Source organism: Cervus canadensis, chromosome 25, assembly GCF_019320065.1.
Source record: "Cervus canadensis isolate Bull #8, Minnesota chromosome 25, ASM1932006v1, whole genome shotgun sequence".
Taxonomy (NCBI): domain Eukaryota; kingdom Metazoa; phylum Chordata; class Mammalia; order Artiodactyla; family Cervidae; genus Cervus; species Cervus canadensis.
Genome location: NC_057410.1, coordinates 29069005 through 29085302, shown reverse-complemented (window position 1 = coordinate 29085302; position 16298 = coordinate 29069005). Strand labels below are relative to the sequence as shown.

Sequence of the window (16298 nt, the reverse complement as noted above, 5' to 3'; positions counted from 1 at the left end):
TGATAAGAGTCGGTATTTTCCTCTGGGCGATTCACAGTTCTGTTCTGTAAGGGTTTAATTAGGTACTTCCCTGAACGTGGCTTATTTTGGGCTTTTCGAGTGCTGAGAGTGAGTGGGAGACTATGCTGGGGAATTCGGAACTGGGAAAACAGCAGTCTCACAGGAAACAAAACAAAACAAAACAAAAAAAACCGCTCCAACTTTTAACTAGCGGTCAGCCCTGCGGACGTGTCGGCGCCGCTCCCTCTCCCGCCGCTAGGCGGCGCGCCAAGACGCCGGAAGTCTATCCCAGAACTGCGCATGCGTCCTTCTTCTCCAGTGCTCTTCCGTTTACTTTCTTTGAGCTTTGCATTGCCGTTTGTCCCAAGCGGCTACCCGTACGCATCCGAATCTAGCCCGGGAACTAAGAGTCGGAGGAGCGGGGCTCTGGGAGTTTGACGATTCCGGACGTCCTCGGGACCGGCAAGATGTGCTCCCTGGGGTTGTTCCCTCCTCCGCCGCCTAGGGGACAAATCACCCTATACGAGCACAATAACGAACTGGTGACAGGCAGTAGCTGTGAAAGTCCGCCTCCCGACTTCCGGGGCCAGGTGGTCGGGGCGAGGAGGGAGGGGACCTTTAAGCGTGGGGTGTCGGAGGGTTTGTGGGAGCAGAGGCAGCGTGAGGGGAGGGGGCGCGTTGCGATCCCCAGACTGGAGGATTGGAAACAACCTCTCCCAGGGTGGAGACGAATAGAAGAGATGGAATGTATTTTAGAGCTGGGATTGGAGGATGAGGGATGCTGAGAAGCTGTGGGGCGGGCCTAGCGGGCATGGAGAGAGTGAGGGCGAAATCTAGGGGATGTGACTGTGCAGGAGGACTTATGAAAAGTTGGAGACAGTATCTGGGACAACTGGGAAGGCCCAACCTGGGGAGTTTTTTCCCCCGAGGTTTTGCTGGCAAGGAAAAGGAAGAGAAATAGACGTTTATTGAGCGTTTGCGTGGAAGAAAGAGACTCTGAGTCAGGTGTTCTCCACAAATGTTTTAATAATGTGATTTAATAATCACAGCATACCTATGAAATATTATTCTGGTTTTACCGATAAGGGAGATAAGACTTGTTTACCCAGTTCCACAAGGGTTTCTTTTGTGGAAATGGGAAACGGGGGTTCAGTAGAGATCTGGGAAGTAGAACTCACTCACTGTCATACCTCTCATTTCTGGCTATAGTGGATCAATCTTCCTGTCCTAAACCTGACTAAGGATCCCTTGAAGACCCCTGGAAGACTGGACCATGGCACAAGAACTGCCTTCATCCACCACCGGGAGCAAGTGTGGAAGAGATGCATCAACATTTGGTGAGACTTGACAAAGGGTCTCCTGGGCCAGTGGTCTGCAAATCCTGGAGGCAGTGAGGTCACCACCTCTCTGCCCTGGGCTTCCTGGCTCTCTGTAGCTCAGAGCTGTCTGTCATTCAACACATCAAATTATCAGTCCGTTCTGTGGAACTTAAGGCTGTGCAACGGTAGTTCGTTTCATCTCCAGTGACTTGCTTTCCTTTCTGGTTTAATTATGTAAACTTGCTCCCTCATGTCATTATCACTTTCTGAGCCTTCACCTGAAGCTCAGAAAGGATAGGTATAAGGTTGCAGTGAATAATCTCATACATGGGTCATAGATTTTATACGTGTAGTGAAACCTGGATTCAGTTCCTGGCTGTGCCGCTTTTTAGCTGTGTGACCTTGAGCAAGTTACTTAATCACTCTGTCCCTCAATTTCTTCATCTGTAAAATGAAACTTGTCTTACAAGGTTCTAGTGATGATTAAATAAGTAAAACACATATTAATCCCATTAAGAGTTAGCCATTATTAGTATTATCCTCATCATTGTGTTGGAGAAGGCAATGGCAACCCACTGCAGTACTCTTACCTGGAAAATCCCATGGACAGAGGAGCCTGGTAGGTTACAGTCCATGGGGTTGCTAAGAGTCGGACATGACTGAGCAACTTCACTTTTACTTTCACACATTGGAGAAGGAAATGGCAACCCACTCCAGTGTTCTTGCCTGGAGAATCCCAGGGACGGGGGAGCCTGGTGGGCCGTCCTCTGTGGGGTCGCACAGAGTCGGACACGACTGAAGCGACTTAGCAGCAGCAGCATTGTTTTAAGTAGGGGTTCAAAGGGTGTGTTCATTTGTAATTTCTTTTTTTTTTTTCATTTGTAATTTCATGAGCTGTTGCCATATAATCCTCTAAGTTGTACATATTTATAGACCCACCAGCAGTGAGATAACTATGCTCCAATAAAAACCTAAAAATGAAACAAAGCCAAAAAAAGTGTATGAGAGTGCCTGTTTTCTAACACTTGTGCTATCAAACTTTGATATTTGATTTTGCATAACAGTTTCATTTGCATGTCTCCTTGAGTGAAGCTTAACATCAGGTCATGGTCTGAAAACCCACTCAGTCCTGGATTCTTTCTCGGTTTCTGCCTCTGTTGAGCTGCTACTTCTCTTCCTGCTGTCTTTTTTTTTTTTTTTTTGACTGCTTTGGGTTCTAGTTGTGCAGGATCTTACATCTTCATTGTGGCATTCGAGATCTTTTAGTTGCGCTGCCGGATCTAGTTCCCTGACCAGCGATTGAACTCCGGCCCCCTGAATTGGGAGTATGGGGTCTTAGCCACTGCATCACTGGGGAAGTTGCTTCCTGCTGTCTTTTATATGAATCGCTGTTTGTTTTTTTTTTTAAGTTCTGTTTATTTATTTTATTTTTGGCTGCGCTGAGTCTTCAGCAGCTGTGTGAGAGCTATCTCTAGTTGTGGCAAGCAGGGATTACTCTTTGTTGTGGGGTGCTAGGGCTTCTCATTGCAGTGGTTTCTTTTTTCACAGAGCATTGGCCCTAGGCATTCGGATTTCAGTAGTTGTGGTGCATAGGCTTAGTTACTCTGTGGCATGTGGGATCTTCCCAGTGCAGGGGTCAGACCTGTGCCCCCACATTGGCATGTGGATTCTTAACCTCTAGACCAGGAGGGAAGCCCCCTCAGTTTAGTCACTCAGTCGTGTCCAACACTTTGTGACCCATGGACTGCAGCATGCCAGGCTTCCCTGTCCATCACCAACTCCCGGAGCTTGCTCAAACCAAGGCCATCGAGTTGGTGTTGCCATCCAACCATCTCATCCTCTGTTGTCCCCTTCTCCTCCTGCCTTCAGTCTTTTCCAGCATCAGGGTCTTTTCCAATGACTCAGTTCTTCACATCAGGTGGCCAAAGTATTGGAGTTTCAGCTTCAGCATCAGTCCTTCCAGTGAATATTCAGGACTGATTTTCTTCAGGATAGACTGGATGAATCTCCTTGCAGTCCAGGGGACTCTCAGGAGTCTTCTCCAACACCACAGTTCAAAAGCATCAGTTCTTCAGCACTTAGTCTTCTTTATGATCCAACTCTCACATCCATACATGACTACTGGAAAAACCATAGCTTTGACTAGACAGACCTTTGTGGTCAAAGTAATGTCTCTTTTTTTATAAGCTGTCTAAGTTTGTCATAGCTTTTCTTCCAAGGAGCAAGCGTCTTTTAATTTCATGGCTGCAGTCACCACCTGCAGTGATTTTGGACCCCAAAGAAATAAAGTCTGTCACTATTACCATTGTTTCCCCATCTATTTGCCATAAAGTGATGGGACTGGATGCCATGACCTTAGTTTTTTGAATGTTGAGTTTTAAGCCAGCTTTTTCACTCTTCTCTTTCACTTTCATCAAGAGGCTCTTTAATTTTTCTCTTTCTGCCATAAGGGTGGTGTCATCTGCATATCTGAGGTTATTAATATTTCTCCTGGCAATCTTGATTCCAGCTTGTGCTTCATCCAGCCCTGGATTTTGCATGATATATTCTGCATATAAGTTAAATAAACAGGGTGACAGTATACATCCTTATCATACTCCTTTCCCAATATGGAAGCAGTCTGTTGTTCCATGTCCAGTTCTAACTGTTGCTTCTTGACCTGCATACAGATTTCTCAGGAGGCAGGTAAGGTGGTCTGGTATTCCCATCTTTTGAAGAATTTTCCAGTTTTTTGTGATCCACAAAGTCAAAAGCTTTGGCATAGTCAATAAAGCAGAAGTAGATGTTTTTCTGGAACTCTTGCTTTTTCTATAATCCAACAGATGTTGCCAATTTGATCTCTGGTTTCCTCTGCCTTTTCTAAATCCATCTTGAACATCTGGAAGTTCACAGTTCACGTACTGTTGAAGCCTGACTTGGAGAATTTTGAGCATTACTCTGCTAGGATGTGAGATGAGTGTGATTGTGCGGTAGTTTGAACATTCTTTTGCATTGCTTTTCTTGGGATTGGAATGAAAACTGACCTTTTCTAGTCCTGTGGCCACTGCTGAATTTTCCAAATTTGCTGGCATATTGAGTGCAGCACTTTCACAGCATCATCTTTTAGGATTTGAAATAGCTTAGCTGGAATTTCTGGAGAAGGCAATGGCAACCCACTCCAGTACTCTTGCCTGGGAAATCCCATGGAAGGAGGAGCCTGGTATGCTACAGTCCATGGGGTCGCTCAGAGTCGGACACTACTGAGCGACTTCACTTTCACTTGTCACTTTCATGCACTGGAGAAGGAAATGGCAACCCACTCCAGTGTTCTTGCCTGGAGAATCCCAGGGACGGGAGCCTGGTGGGCTGCCGTCTATGGGGTCGCACCGAGTCGGACACGACTGACATGACTTAGCAGCAGCAGCAGCTGGAATTTCATCACCTCCACTAGCTTTGTTTGTAGTGATGCTTCCTAAGGCCCTCTTGACTTCACATTCCAGGATGTCTGGCTCTAGGTGAGTGATCACACCATCGTAGTTATTTGGGTCATGAAGATCTTTTTTGTATAGTTCTGTGTATTCTTGCCACCTCTTCTTGATATCTTCTGCTTCTGTTAGGTACATACCATTTCTGTCCTTTATTGTCCCCATCTTTGCATGAATTGTTCCCTTGGTATCTCTAATTTTCTTGAAGAAGAGATTTCTAGTCTTTCCCATTCTATTGTTTTCCTCTATTTCTTTGCATTGATCACTGAGGAAGGCTTTCTTATCTGTCCTTGCTGTTCTTTGGAACTCTGCATTCAAATTGGTATATCTTTCCCCTTCTCCCTTACCTTTCATTTCTCTTCTTTTCTCAGCTATTTGTAAAGCCTCCTCAGACAATCATTTTGCCTTTTTGCATTTCTTTTTTTTGGGGATGGTCTTGACCACTGCCTCCTGTATAATGTCACAAACCTCCATCCATAGTTCTTCAGGCACTCTGTCTGTCAGATCTAATCCCTTGAATCTATTTGTCACTTCCACTGTATAATCGCAAGGGATTTGATTTAGGTCATACCTGAATGGTCTAGTGGTTTTCTCTACTTTCTTCAATTTAAGTCTGAATTTTGCAATAAGGAGTTCATGATCTGAGCCTCAGTCAGCTCCCGGTCGTGTTTTTGCTGACTGTATAGAGCCTCTCCATCTTTGGCTGCAAAGAATATAATCAGTCTGATTTCAGTATTGACCATCTTGTGATGTACATGTATAGTCTTCTCTTGTGTTGTTGGAAGAGGGTGTTTGCTATGAGCAGTGTGTTCTCTTGGCAAAACTCTGTTAGCCTTTGCCCTGCTTCATTTTGTACTCCAAGGCCAAGTTTGCCTGTTATTCCAGGTATCATTTGACTTCCTACTTTGCATTCCAGTCCCCTTTGATGAAAAGGACATCTTTTTTGGGTGTTAGTTCTGGAAGGTCTTGTAGGTCTTCATAGAACTGTTCAACTTCAGCTTCTTCAGTATTACTGGTTGGGGCATAGACTTGGATTTGTGATATTGAATGGTTTGCCTTGTAAACGAATAGAGATCATTCTGTCATTTTTGAGACTGCACCCAAGTACTGCATTTTGGATTCTTTTGTTGACTATGAGGGCTACTCCATTTCTTCTAAGGGATTCTTGCCCACAGTAGCAGATATAATGGTCATCTTAATTAGATTCGCCCATTCCATTTTAGTTCACTGATTCCTAAAATGTCAGTGTTCACTTTTGCCATCTCCTGTTTGACCACTTCCAGTTTACCTTGATTCATCGACTTAACATTCCAGGTTCCAGGTTCTGGAGAATGCAATATTGTTCTTTACAGCATCGGACTTTACTTTCATCACCGGTCACATTCACAACTTGGCGTTGTTTTCGCTTTGACAGCAGGGAAGCCCTCTGTTGTCTTTTAAATATTGATGTCCTGAACTGGACTTGCACACACCTTGGTGTTCACTTGTCTGTTCAACACCCTCAGTCAGATATTCTACAGGCTTCACAAACTCAGCACGTTCAAAATCAACCTCTTTGTTTTCCTCTCTATGCCAGTGTCTTCGTTGTGTTTTTCATCTCAAGGAATGCCCTTCCTAGTCATATAAGAATAAGTGGCTTGAATGTAGGCTTTGGGACAGACAGACAGATTGAATCCTGACTCTGCTTTTTCTACCTAGTTCTCCTTTGATAATCAACCTTTCACACTCCCTGTTCTCTCATCTAAACATGCAGATGATAACTACCCCTGTTGTGTAGGGTTTTGATAATAGCTAAGTTAGATGTTGAGTGTGAAGCTGTAGCCCAGTCCTGGCATAGTGTAATCAGTGTTGGATGCTATAATTATCATCTAGGTGTTTTCCTTGATATTACTCTTTACCTTACTAATGTTGAATTAGTCCTCCAATCCTGTCTGTTCTACTTCCTCAAGCTCTCAGACCTGTCCTCTTTTCTCAACCCCCAGTGGTTCTGTTATAGCCACGCTTTCCGGGAAGCAAACTCACTCGGAGGGACAATACAGATAGTGAGTGCAGTTTATTACACCGGTGGGCCCAAGGCAGAGTCTCCTCTTAGCCAAGGACCCTGACCAGCACTTGTGAAAATCTTTTATACACCATGTATACGTGTCCAAACCCACCACCCCAATCCCTTGATGCTTACAAAGGGAGGGTAAATACAATCACAATAACGCCATCATTCACATGTTATGTGTTCAAACAGTTAATAATAAGCCCGCGATTACATTCCAACCAGTTAATAACCGATAAGCCTGTGCTTACATTCTGATAGATACTGTCCGGAGGCAGGGGTGATTAGTGTCTGTTTTCTCTTAGGTGATGAGTAACCTGGATATGATCTTCAAGGTTCCCCTGTCCGGAGGGGGTCTTATCCTTCCATTGTCGTTCCCACAGGCACTAAGCAGAGAGTTCAGAGTCCACTGGAGAGGTGGCAGAGCACGATCAGCACAGACAGGCCTGAGATGGAGTCCAGGCCCTATGAATTCCTTCTTCAGTTCAGGCCACTTTGACCTTTCTTCTAGATTCCTGAAGTAGCTTCTTAACCTATTTCTTTCTCTCCATTCTTGTCTCCCTCTAATCTGCAGCCAGACTGATCTTTCTAAAATGCCAGTGTGATTAGTTTATTCCTTAACTGAAACTCCTTCATTGACTTTCTATTCATTGTCTTTGGGCAAGTCCTGACTCCTTTTTTTTTTTTTTTTAAGTCCTGACTCCTTGATCTGCACACAAAGCCCTGACAGACCTCTGAGCCTTAGTTGTCTCATTGAGGAAATGGATAGAATGAAAGGACAAGGGAAAGTGTTTGACATATAGTTGCCACTCATTAAATGGAAGTGCTCTTATTTATTTTTTAAATATTTATTTATGTATTACTTACTCGGCTGCATTAGGTCTTTGTTGCAGTATGCAGGATCTTATAGTTGCAACAAGTGGGATCTAGTTCCCTGACCAGGGATCAAACCTGGGCCCCCTGCATTGGGAGTGTGAAGTCTTAGCCACTGCGCCACCAGGGAAGTCCCTGATCTTATTCTGAGTATGTGTTGAATGAATGAATGAATGGAGGAACTTAGAGGGGAGAGTGAAGGGATCAAAGCTGTCTAACTCACAGTTCCCTCTCCTCTTCAGGCGTGATGTAGGCCTTTTTGGGGTGCTGAATGAAATTGCAAATTCAGAGGAGGAGGGTAAGTGTGTTTACCTCCAGCCTTCTCTAGTTTTGTGGTTGCCATCTCCCCTCCATATTCCCCATAATTCATCCCAATACCTGTTGGCCCAGCGCCTTTCCCTTTAGCCCTGTATTCTTGGCCCAGTTGTCTCCACTGGTGCTATCTCCTGTCACCTCTACCTACCCCTCATCCGCAGAGTGGGTATCCAGATCACTTGTTGGGTGGAAGGGCCTGGAGAGTGCTTGCCCTTGCTCAGCCCTCACCTAGGCAGGTGCCCAGTGAGAGCCCTGTGAACGGTTTAATCACGGCTGCTTCCTCAACCCCACAGTGTTTGAGTGGGTGAAGACGGCATCCAGCTGGGCCCTGGCACTCTGTCGATGGGCCTCCTCCCTCCACGGGTCCCTGTTTCCCCATCTGTCTGTAAGTTTGGCTTCTGCCGCTGGCCTTCCCTGCTGCTGCTCCTCCACTCCTACCATTTTCTTTCTTTCTTTTTTTTTTTAACTCCTACCATTTACTGTGCCTTAGGGTCAGGCTGTGATGGGAAGGCAGAGGGTGGGAATGGTCCAGTTCCCCGTGGGAGCTTTGAGGGGATGAGTGCCCTTTGTCCCAGTGCATCCTCTGTCTGCTTTGTTATTACAGCTTAGGAGCGAAGATCTGATTGCTGAATTTGCTCAAGTCACAAACTGGTGAGTGTACCATCTCTGGGGCTTTTGTTGGAAGTCCTGAACCTTGAGACTTCTTTTGGGGAGAGGGAAAACAAGGCAGAGACTCCTCCCACCCCTTCCCTGACTGTTCCCCATGTTCTCACTCCTACCTTCCAATAAAGAAAGAAACAAACAAACAAAAAAGAAACAGCAAAAAATGTAACAGTCTCATGTGGAAGGCAGCCTGAGCTCTGGGCCCAGGTGTGGTGAGGTGCAGTTCGGACTCTTCACTGTCACTCCTGCCCCAGGTCCAGCTGCTGCTTGCGGGTCTTTGCATGGCACCCCCACACCAACAAGTTCGCCGTGGCCCTGCTGGATGACTCAGTCCGCGTGTATAATGCCAACAGGTGCGCATGGCACCCTGGGTGGGCTCTGCCTCCTCAGTCTCCGTCTCTCAGTCCCCACTTCCTTCTCCAACTCCCGTGCCCAGGGAGTCCTGCAGTTCCTGAGCCCGGTCCGATGGCTCTTTCCAGAACTGGGGTCAGGGAGGCCCCACAACTGGATGCATCCTCTTTCCAAACCCAGCCTTTATCCTATCCTCTGTCCCACCGTACCCCCAGGCCCTGGATGATCTGCTTTCTTCTCTGGATGTCTGTCCTCAGTTACACTCAGGTCCCCTGTACCTCAGTGTCCCTGCTTTGACTCTGTCCCCTCCCATTTCACCCCAGCACTATAGTCCCCTCCCTGAAGCACCGGCTGCAGCGCAATGTGGCGGCCCTGGCCTGGAAGCCCCTCAGTGCCTCTGTCTTGGCTGTGGCCTGCCAGAGCTGCATTCTCATCTGGACTCTGGATCCCACGTCCTTGTCTACCCGGTGAGTCCCAGCAGTCTCTTACCTTGGCCCGAGACTGTGAGTTGGTGAGGCGGTCTGGGAGGAAAAGTTCTTCGTCCTCACAGCGCTTCCCATGGCTACGGGAGAAGCAGACCTAAGGCCAGGGTGGAGGTTCTGCGAAGCAATAATCTAGAGAAAGGGACAGAACTAGGGGCTTCTGGGCTTGTGGGGAGTGTGCACCTGTGGATCATGAAGTGGAAAAACAGTCTTTTTGAGAGGACTGCCAGATGCAGGTTTAACAGAAGGGAGAAAGGCAATTAATGTAGATATGGGATTAATATGGATTTGAGCTGAAACCAGTGAAAATGGAAAAAGAATCCTCACAAGAACTAACTAAATATAAAACCAGAAACTGGTTCTTTAAATTTTGAATAAAGATTTTGGCTCACTTTATTAAGGCAAAAGAGAAAACCAAAGTATACTATTTTCAGAATGGGAAAAGAGAGAGAACCATGAATATGGAAGAAAATAGAAGAATTATTAGAGAATATTTTATACATTTAGACCAGCACATTTGAAAATCTAAGGAAATGTTTGATTTTCTACCAAATATGTGTTACCAAAATGGATGAGTTGTATCACTAAAAAAGATGCCAGACTGATGATTTTATGGTAGTTTGTCTAATTGTCAGAGAAAAGATAATCTCCATGTTATTGGAACTAATCCAGATCATCATAGAAAAATTTGGAAAGCCTCCTGATTTGTTTCTTCCTTTTAATAAACTTTATATGGACATAAGTGTAGATTTTTGGAAAAGCTGCAAAGATAGTACAGAGGGTTTGGCTATACCTTCACACCATTTCCCCCATTATTAACATCTGATACTACCATGTCACATCGGTCAAAACTAAGAAACTGACATTTGAACGTTGTTATTTTTTAACATTATTAACTAAACTCTAGACTTTGTTCACATTTCACCAGTTTTCCCATTAATATCCTCTTTCTGTCCCACCCTGATTTGTTTTTTATAAAGTTAATGTGACCCTAAATCTGAAACCTGACAATAGGTAGTATAAGAAAATATTTGAGTACTGATTTTAAAATCCTAAATAAAAGACTACCAAATAGAATCCAAAAGCATATTTTTTTAAAAAAAATTTTAACCTAGTGGAATTTTCCAGAAATTAGAAACTATTTACCATTAGGACATATATTAAAATGATTTATTACATTGGCAAATTAAGGGAGAAAAATGTTTGTATCAATAAATGCCCTTGAATAAGCAGACATCCTGCTGAATGCATAAAGTAAATAGGAATACAAAGAGATGACCTAACATAAAGAATGTGTACTCTAGACCCAGAGGAATCGGGTGGAGAGGGAGGTGGGAGGGGGGATCGGGATGGGGAATACGTGTAAATCTATGGCTGATTCATATCAATGGATGACAAAACCCACTGAAATGTTGTGAAGTAATTAGCCTCCAACTAATAAAAAATTAAAAAAAAAAAAAAAAAAGAATGTGTACTCAATATCAGTGGCTGCCATATTAAACTGTGAAATAGGAAATACTAAAAGTTTTTCCAGTAATGTCAAGATAAAGACAGAGGTATCTTTGCCACCATGTTAATCAACAGTAGTTTTGGATGTTCTTGTGAGTGCAGTAAGACAAAAGGATTTTGGTAAAGTCTTGAGAACGAAGATAAAATTAATTTTTATTTGGAGATATTATTTTACACCTAGATAAAACAAGAGATTCAACTAAAAGAAACCTGTTTAATCTGGTAAGAAATATAAGTAGTACAGTAATTGGATCCAGGAAACTGAAAAGGTCATAGCTTTCCTTTGTACCAATAAGAAAGTGAAGTCGCTCAGTCGTTTCCAACTCTTTGGGACCCCATGGACTGTAGCCTACCAGGCTCCTCCGTCCATGGGATTTTCCAGGCAAGAATACTGGAGTGGATTGCCATTTCCTTCTCCAGGAGATCTTCCTGACCCAGGAATTGAACCCGGGTCTCCCACATTGTAGGCGGATGCTTTACCGTCTGAGCCACCAGGGAAGTCACTATTTTTTTTTTTTTTCAGGGAAGTCAATATTAAAGAATATTAAACAAAAGCTTAATTAATGGCGGGACATGCTGTATTCATTGATAGGAAAATTTAATCATAAAGATGTCGAGTTAAGTGTATTTCCGATTAGCATTCTACTGAATTGTTTGTTTTTGTCAACTGGACAAAATCGTATTTAGAGTGTTTATGAAAGAATAAATGTGGAAGGGTAACCACGCGAAGTTTGAAAAGGAAGCACATTGAGAGGAGACTTGCCTCTAGGTATTGAAATGTTTTATGAAGTTACAGTAATACAAAGTTATTGTCATAAGATCAGACAAACAGATCAATGTATCACAACATTTAGGAACAGATCTAGGAATTTATGGAAATTTAATATATGATGAATTTGGCTTGCATTGCAATAGACAAGTTCATATTTCTTTTTTTTGTGTGGTTTTGACATAATTGGCTATCCATTTAGGAAATTATAGTTAGGCCTTGCTTCACATTTTATATACAAATAAATTCTAAGCTGATAAAAAAACTAAGTGTAAAAATACATAATTTAAAGGACTAGAAAAATACATAGGATTTTTTTTTGCCCGTTCAGAATGACAGTATTATTAAAATTGAGATGTTTGATAACATCCATTATTAGCAAGAGTAGGAAAAGTGGCATAGTGTGGTACAAACTTTTCTTTTTTAAAAATTATTTTATTTATGTTGGCTGCACTTGGTCTTTGTTGCTGTGTGCGGGCTTCTTGTTGCAGTGGCTTCTCTTATTGAGGAGCACAGCCTCTAGGGAGCATAGGCTTCAGTAGTTGCGGCACACAGGCTCAGTCGTTTCGGCTCCTGGGGTCTAGAGCTCTGGCCCAGTAGTTATGGTGCACTGGCCTGTGGAATCTTCACGGACGAGGGATCGAACTGGTGTCCCCTGCATTGTGAGGCAGATTCTTAACTGGGTCACCAGGGAAGCCCCACAAACTTTCAGAAAATAATTTGTTGGCATATTTATCTTTTGAAAGGTGCAAGTCTTTTTTACCCACAATTCCATTTTAATACTGTGTTCTACACAAATAATGACATGAGTACATAAAGATATAAAGAATACTTTTGCAGTAGTACTTGTGATTAAAAAAATCACCAACAACTGAAATGTCTGTGGAGGCACGACTGAATAAATTATAGTTCATCTATTCAGTGGAATACAGTGAGGCCACTGAAAAGAATGAGATGGATCTCTGTAAACTGATGTATTGTAAAATTAAGGGAGTAACTTGTAGACTGGTGACCTAAGACGTCATTAGAGCTAAAGGTGGGAGGAAAAGGGACAGAGTAGCCTGCACTTTTTGGGCCAAGTATGTCGCTCTGGAGATTCAGAGCTGACTGACACAGCTGGCGTCCTCAGTTAGTTCCCAGCCTAGTCAGGAAGGTCGCCACACACACCGTCTTTGATGAGCAGAAAACGAGGCAGAGCACTGAGGAGGGAAGGTAATTGTGATAAGGAAACAGAGAGACAGGTTTGGGAGCACAGGATGAATTCTGAGGAGTGGCAGGTAACTCTAGAAAGATACGAGATTGGAACTGTGAGCTGATGTCATGGGTTACCCTGGCCTCCAGGCAGGATGGTCCTGTGGAGAGAGGGTTCTCATCTAGAGCAGAGCATGCATCTCCCCAGCCCAGCACCAGCTAGCTTTACTTGTCACAAGTTCTTGTCTCTTTCGGACTTCCCTGGTGGCTCAGTGGTAAAGAATCTGCCTGCCAATGCAGCAGACACGGGTTCGATACCTGATCCAGGAAAATTCCCACATTCTTCAGAGCAGCTAAGCTTGGGAGCCACAACTATTGAGCCTGTGCTCTAGAGCCCAGGAACCACAACTACTAAGCCCACGCGCCCTAGAGCCCATGCTCCGCAACAAGAAAAGCCATTGCAACGAGAAGCCCATGTACTGCAACTAGACAAAAGAACCCACACAGCCACAAGGATCCCGCACAGCCAATAAATAAATGAATAATAGTAAAATGAAGTTCCTGTCTCTTTCAGGTTTACTCCCTTTCACCCTTTCTGGACCTCCTGGTAGTGACTGCCCTTGCTTCCTTCTTGTTTTCCTTTAACTTCCATGATTCTTATTGCTGAACTCAGAGGGGCCACAGGGATTGGGCAGTTTTAGCAGGAGGCGGCAGGGATAGAACCACAAGGCTTTCTTCTTGCCATCTGACCCCACACCGTTCCCCTTCTGCAGACCCTCTTCCGGCTGTGCCCAGGTGCTCTCTCACCCTGGGCACGCACCTGTTACCAGCTTGGCTTGGGCCCCTAGTGGGGGGCGGCTGCTCTCAGCTTCCCCTGTGGACGCTGCCATCCTGGTGAGTTGGTCCCCACGCCTCTTGGGGTCACTTCAGTCACACCCCTCAGACTTGAGGGAAGAGCTGCCTTTGCCTGGTGGTGGGAAGTATGCTGGGGGAGGAGAGGAGTAGTTATCCATTCAGTCTTAAACTTATCCAAGGCGCAGCCCCGGCCCTGCTCCTCAGATGTAAAATTCTGCTCACTGTTTCCTCCTGTTTCAACCCTTTCCCACTTCCTCCCCTCTCTGGTTCTTTGTACCTCAGGGAAGGGGATCTGTGGGGTGTTGGGGATACTGTCTCCCTGTCTCACTGTCTCCCCCCCTCTCTCCTAGGTTTGGGATGTCTCAACAGAGACCTGTGTTCCCCTTCCCTGGTTTCGGGGAGGTGGGGTTACGAACCTGCTCTGGTCCCCAGATGGCAGCAAAGTCTTGGCTACCACTCCTTCAGCTGTCTTTCGGTGAGTGGGGAGAGCGGGAGTGGGCAGGAAGGACATGGAGAAAGGCACTAGGCTCCTGGAACTTCCAGCTGCACAGTCTTCTGTCCTCATTCCCATTCCCCCGAACCTGGGACTGACAGGCAGGGAGGTCCGAGCTGTGACACCTGGAACTCTAAGCTGTGCCTGCTTCTCTCTGGCACAGGGTCTGGGAGGCCCAGATGTGGACTTGCGAGCGGTGGCCTACCCTCTCGGGGCGATGCCAGGTAGGAGGGAGTGTGCAGTGCAGGAGCTGGGGAGGAGGTTGGCTCGACTTCCCCAGGCGTGTCCCCCTACCTCCACTTCTCTTCCTCCTGTGCGTCCTTCCTGTATTCCCATAGACCACCCTTTTCCTGCCCTTTGCTCCCTGACCCCAGACTGGCTGCTGGAGTCCCAGTGGAAACCGCCTGCTATTCACTGTGTTGGGGGAACCGCTTATTTACTCCTTGTCATTCCCAGAACGTTGTGGTGAGTCAGGGGCAACATTTCCAGATGCACAATAGCTGGGGTAGTCGGAGGGAGGAAAGAGCCCTGTGGAGTATGCTGCTCTGAAGGAAAAAGGGAAGGAAAGCAGCTCGGAAGACTTGAGAGGCGTTGATGCTGTGATGGAGAGGAGATGGGGCCGGGGGAGGGGGCCCTTTCCTATACCTAAGAGCACCTGCTCTGACCCACAGGTGAGGGAAAGGGCTATGTTGGAGGCGCCAAGTCCGCTACAATAGTGGCAGATCTGTCTGAGACCACCGTACAGACGCCGGACGGCGAGGAGAGGTAAGCTGGGTGGGTGAGGAAGGGGCGGAGAGACAAAGCTGGGAGGGACCACGCAGAGCCCCTCAACCTGCTGTTCTGACTCGCAGACTTGGGGGAGAGGCTCACTCCATGGTCTGGGACCCAAGCGGGGAGCGGCTGGCTGTGCTCATGAAAGGTGAGAGGTGGAGAGCAAGGCCTCTGCTGAGGCTGCACCATCTTCCCATTCATCAAGTGTATCCACATCCTGGCAGCAGTTCTGCTGTGCCCCTGCCCTGGGATTCGGCCTCCAGAGATCCTTCCTGTCCCTCATCCATCTCTTATAGGCAATCCTCGGGTCCAGAATGGGAAACCAGTCATCCTCCTTTTTCGCACTCGAAACAGCCCCGTGTTTGAGCTACTTCCTTGGTAAGTGCTGGGTTCTTCACTGGCCCTCCCATACCAAACCCACATCCCACTATACCTGCCTCCTGCCTCCAGCTGCCTGCTCACCTTCTCTTCTTCATCTAGTGGCATTATCCAGGGGGAGCCAGGAGCTCAGGCCCAGCTCATCACTTTTCATCCTTCCTTCAACAAAGGAGCTCTGCTCAGCGTGGTGAGTAGGCCAGTTGCTGGGCTGCAGGAGTGGGAGGAGCTGAGGGCCATGGCTGCTGGGTGGCTCTGCCATAAATACCCCTTCTTTGGGTCCAGCCTGATTGACTTTGCTTCCCTCTCTCTCTGCAGTGCTGGTCCACAGGCCGGATCACCCACATCCCTCTGTACTTTGTTAATGCCCAGTTTCCACGCTTTAGCCCAGTGCTTGGCCGAACCCAAGAGCCCCCAGCCGGGGGTGGAGGCTCTATTCACGATCTACCCCTGTTTACTGAGACATCCCCAACCTCTGCCCCTTGGGACCCTCTCCCAGGGCCACCCCCTGCCCAGCCCCACTCCCCTCACTCCCACTTTCAGTAATAAGTGTCCTTTATCGTTTTCCACTTAATTATGAGACTGTCTTTTCCAGTGACTTGCACTGGGGTACACTGAAGGAAAAAAAAGGCATGGACTTTGGGTTTAGATCTTGGCTCTTTCACTTTTTAGTCACTCCTTGTGAATCTGGTCGTTATTTACCCTTAAGAACTGGATAGTTTTCAAATGATTTGAAAGCAAAACTGAGAAAATACCTAGCACCAGCTGTGGCACATAACAGATGATGCACTTTCCCCAAATTTAAGCAAGCTCCCAGAATA

The 16298-nt window shown here is 46.0% G+C and overlaps 1 protein-coding gene across 1 annotated transcript; it reads left to right on the top strand.

Moving 5' to 3' along the window:
- The first annotated feature begins 331 nt into the window (after window positions 1-331).
- Window positions 332-16125, top strand: AAAS (aladin WD repeat nucleoporin). The gene is made up of 16 exons (XM_043446331.1): window positions 332-590; window positions 1210-1337; window positions 7946-8001; window positions 8312-8403; window positions 8623-8669; window positions 8936-9034; window positions 9356-9499; window positions 13757-13877; window positions 14189-14313; window positions 14495-14555; window positions 14706-14796; window positions 15003-15096; window positions 15183-15250; window positions 15399-15480; window positions 15583-15667; window positions 15796-16125. Exons 1-16 carry the CDS (start codon window positions 468-470, stop codon window positions 16021-16023), a joined length of 1644 nt encoding a protein of 547 aa, XP_043302266.1. The 5' UTR covers window positions 332-467; the 3' UTR covers window positions 16024-16125.
- Window positions 16126-16298: the final 173 nt, after the last annotated feature.

Coding starts and splice junctions, on each gene's coding strand:
- AAAS (XM_043446331.1), top strand. CDS start 468: ATGTGCTCCCTGGGGTTGTTCCCTCCTCCGCCGCCTAGGGGACAAATC. Junction 8,404..8,622: donor CCCTGTTTCCCCATCTGTCT/GTAAGTTTGGCT, acceptor TTGTTATTACAG/CTTAGGAGCGAAGATCTGAT. Junction 15,668..15,795: donor AAGGAGCTCTGCTCAGCGTG/GTGAGTAGGCCA, acceptor CTCTCTCTGCAG/TGCTGGTCCACAGGCCGGAT.